Here is a 3,416-nt window from a genome sequence, read left to right as displayed (position 1 = left end):
ACAAAGTCATATCAGATTATAATTGTATATTTAATACTGGTATTCTTTTCTTCTTATTTATTTCAAATGAATTTTAAGTCACACAATTACAGTAAGTGCCATATGACAATTTTCCCGCTTTTTTTGATCAGGAAAAGAGCAGACGACCTGTAGTGTATTTCAGACACAGGCCGGCACATGAGTAGATACAATGACCTTAATTCAATAAATTATCTAATAAGCTTCCACATGTGAAAAAAAAATCCTTGTTGGGTTTTGAACCCATGATGTGGATTTTCATTTCTATAGGGTCATCATTGTTTATAAAATACAAGTACTATATGCTGATGAGTATATGCAGGTGTACAATAAAATTAACAAATCAGCACGAAACATTCATTACTAAAACAAGAACAACTTATAACAGAGTAATGATGACTATAATTTATACAAACAAAGAAAGGACACTTGGTGTAACACTAACAAATTTGTAGAATATCACAGATTGCGTGAATTGCCATGGTTACCATACTGTACACTTCTTCTCAGGATTCATTGGAGAGTTCTTAGGGCAGTCAAATGCATCAGCAAAATATTTGGAATTCGACATGGCTCCTAAAACCCTGAAAGATATTAAAACAACAAATATCAAATAAAGTTGCGGCATGGCCGAGTGGTTAACATGTCTAGTAATCTAATGATTGTTAGTTGAATGGGTTCAAACCCTGTCAGGGGCAAGTCAAAGAAACTTTACACTCAGTGCTCAGTATTCGTTGGTTTAAGCACGGATTTATATTGTAATATAAATCCGTGGTTTAAGGAACAGATTCGAAAGTGTGTCTATAAGCTTAAAGCTTCCTACACAATCAAACTAAAATAAATTTCTATATAAACCAACAAATATCACTTCAGTATGGTCACTTCAAATATTGTGTTGTATAAAGCCTTAGCATGCTTTCAGCAACTGATTTTTCACTTGTAACAAGTGCAGACCAAGATAAGTTGGGACATCTATACTGTCTGATCATGGTCTGCATTGTTTGCTTTTCATTCAGAATATATTTTGAAAGTAATTTTAATAGACTTGTCAATTCATCAAATTTTGGGGGAATTTCAGAATAAATACTGACTGAATAGGAAATATTTTCCAGGTCTACCATTGGATGAGGACTTCAGAAGGCCCGTTTTAGATTATTTCAGTCATATAAGTAGATACATGTATAATTTTCCAGAATGTTTCATCTTTTCTAAGCTAGCTTGACAGCCCTACTTAATTTTTAAAGTTCAACAGAGTACATTGAAGAAGAAATAAAGGAAACAAAAGTAAATGAAGAAATGTATCATAATTGTGTTTTACCTGAATTTAGCTATAGAATGTTCATCTACAAGGATGGATTTCTGCATGTATTCTGGTGTGTAGTGTGAACACCATATCTATAATAATACAACAAAATAAGAAATTATTATCATAATAATTATCATAATTATTGTTAGTTTGTTTGATCTGATGGGGCAACAGCCTTGTACATATGATATGGCACCAAAACAGGAATGACGATTTTGGCTAATGTTGGGTGTTACAAATTTCAATGCAACATCAGGGGTCAAAACCACCTCACTTGCAGGAATAGACTGCAGTGATTCGAACACATTAAGTTGCCTCTCACAATCATACAGGGATAAACAGAGACTGCAATTTTAAGCCTCAGCCACAAGAGGCTTATCATTTTTGTAATAATTATCACTATTCTTCTTCTTATAATTACATGTATTATAATTATATATTCATAAAAATTATTGTTATTACCGTCACTATTTCAATTATTATTCTGATAAATATTCTTATCATCATCATCATCATCACCATCATCATTACCATCATCATCATTACAACTTTAATTACAAAATTAAAGTTTGTCATCATTAATGATGAATATCATCATCATTTTCATAACCATCATCATCATCACTGCCATCATCATCATCATCAGTATTTTTTTTATTCAATAATCAAATTATAAGGTACAAGAAATTAATACCTGAGCCATTCCTATGAAGAACAGCTGGTCAGAGTTGTACTGCATGCCAGGTAAATTTAGAGAGTCAATTCCACCTGACTTCTCTAACCATGACCTGTAGGCTAGATATGCCATCTTCATACCTCCATTATCAGCTATGTTCTCTCCTAGAGTTGTCTCACCATTTAACTACAAATATAGTCAAATATTAGCCCCTTAACACTTAAAAACATCTATCCTTCAAACAACATCAAAACATCAATAAAGTGTTTTCCTTGACCCAGGAATCATAGTTTGCGATCTATTTGGATCACAGTCATATTTCCTTATGTGGCATCAGTATTTTAATGTTCAAGGAGCCAAACTTTTATATGGACTCACAAATTTTTTATTTTTTAAAGCTTTTCATCACCCAATCTTTTCCCTCACTAAAATCTTCAATAGACTTGTCCATCTTTCAACCTGGACAAAACCATTTATCGTTTTAGGGGGTTTACCACAGTGCAGACCTTGATCAAGGACAGTACGGAATGTTTCGGCTTTATCTTTGTCTGCATTTGTTGCATCTTTATATAGAGTTGCCCCAAACAGGCCAAAGGTTAATAAAATATGTTTAAAGCTGCATGGTGTCTCGAGATGAAGCCAAAATATTTCAAGCTAAACAAAACTTTAGAAAAAGAGTACTTTGATTCTTAAAGAAAAAGTAAAACACCCCAGTTAAACAAAGCCATCGGTGTGATTGATCGGTTTAGTTTTTTTTAGCCAAATTATGGAGTGAGACCTTGATGACAACGTATTTAACACCGATATCACCTATTGCGTCACCTGTTTTCCACCTATGGAACTGCTTATTGGGGGGAAAGATAAGTTTCATTGGTGAAAAATTACCGATTGGGATTTTTAAACATGTTTAAAAAATTCTCGATCGGCGTGAAAATATTTTACAAATAACCGACAGCAAACCATATCAAAGAAGATATGGCAAGCTTCTTAATCACCGATATCGCCAATCGGACAAAGATAAAGCCAAATATGAATCACCGGTCATATCTGACGGAAAGTGTTTAACCACTGATGACTAGCTATCAAACACCGAATTAATCAGCGTTTTACGCCCAATTAAGCTCTGATTTACAAACGATAAAAAAGCCGATAGTTATTTCAGCATTTTTATCAACGATCCAACCGCCCGTTTGAGTTTGCTTTCTGTCACTGATGGCCGTTTAACAGAAAACCAGAAATAAAATCACGCATGACAACCGATCATAACAGCGAGTAAATTTTAAAATTAAATGACCAATTTGAGGACCGACCATCTGTGTAACTGGCCCCTAAAAATGGTGTAAGATTCAAGCAATTTACTTACATTTTATTGTGTGATTAATGGACTTATTTTTATGGTATTTTTTAAACCCTTTT

The 3,416-nt window shown here is 33.5% G+C and overlaps 1 protein-coding gene across 1 annotated transcript; it reads right to left on the bottom strand.

Moving 5' to 3' along the window:
• Window positions 1–202: 202 nt before the first annotated feature.
• Window positions 203–2,205, bottom strand: LOC132714364 (endothelin-converting enzyme 1-like). The gene is made up of 3 exons (XM_060697224.1): window positions 2,019–2,205; window positions 1,337–1,413; window positions 203–602 (listed from the first exon to the last, which is right to left on the bottom strand). The coding sequence occupies exons 1-3, from the start codon at window positions 2,136–2,138 to the stop codon at window positions 503–505; spliced, it is 297 nt and encodes a 98-aa protein (XP_060553207.1). The 5' UTR covers window positions 2,139–2,205; the 3' UTR covers window positions 203–502.
• Window positions 2,206–3,416: the final 1,211 nt, after the last annotated feature.

Source organism: Ruditapes philippinarum, unplaced genomic scaffold, assembly GCF_026571515.1.
Source record: "Ruditapes philippinarum isolate M1 unplaced genomic scaffold, ASM2657151v2 ctg5222_1_1_1_1, whole genome shotgun sequence".
Classification (NCBI taxonomy): Eukaryota; Metazoa; Mollusca; class Bivalvia; order Venerida; family Veneridae; genus Ruditapes; species Ruditapes philippinarum.
Note: the sequence above shows the minus strand (reverse complement) of the source record. Positions and strands in the feature narration are given on the sequence as shown.

Coding starts and splice junctions, on each gene's coding strand:
- LOC132714364 (XM_060697224.1), bottom strand. CDS start 2,138: ATGAAGATGGCATATCTAGCCTACAGGTCATGGTTAGAGAAGTCAGGT. Junction 1,414..2,018: donor TCTTCATAGGAATGGCTCAG/GTATTAATTTCT, acceptor GTATTATTATAG/ATATGGTGTTCACACTACAC. Junction 603..1,336: donor CATTCTATAGCTAAATTCAG/GTAAAACACAAT, acceptor AATATCTTTCAG/GGTTTTAGGAGCCATGTCGA.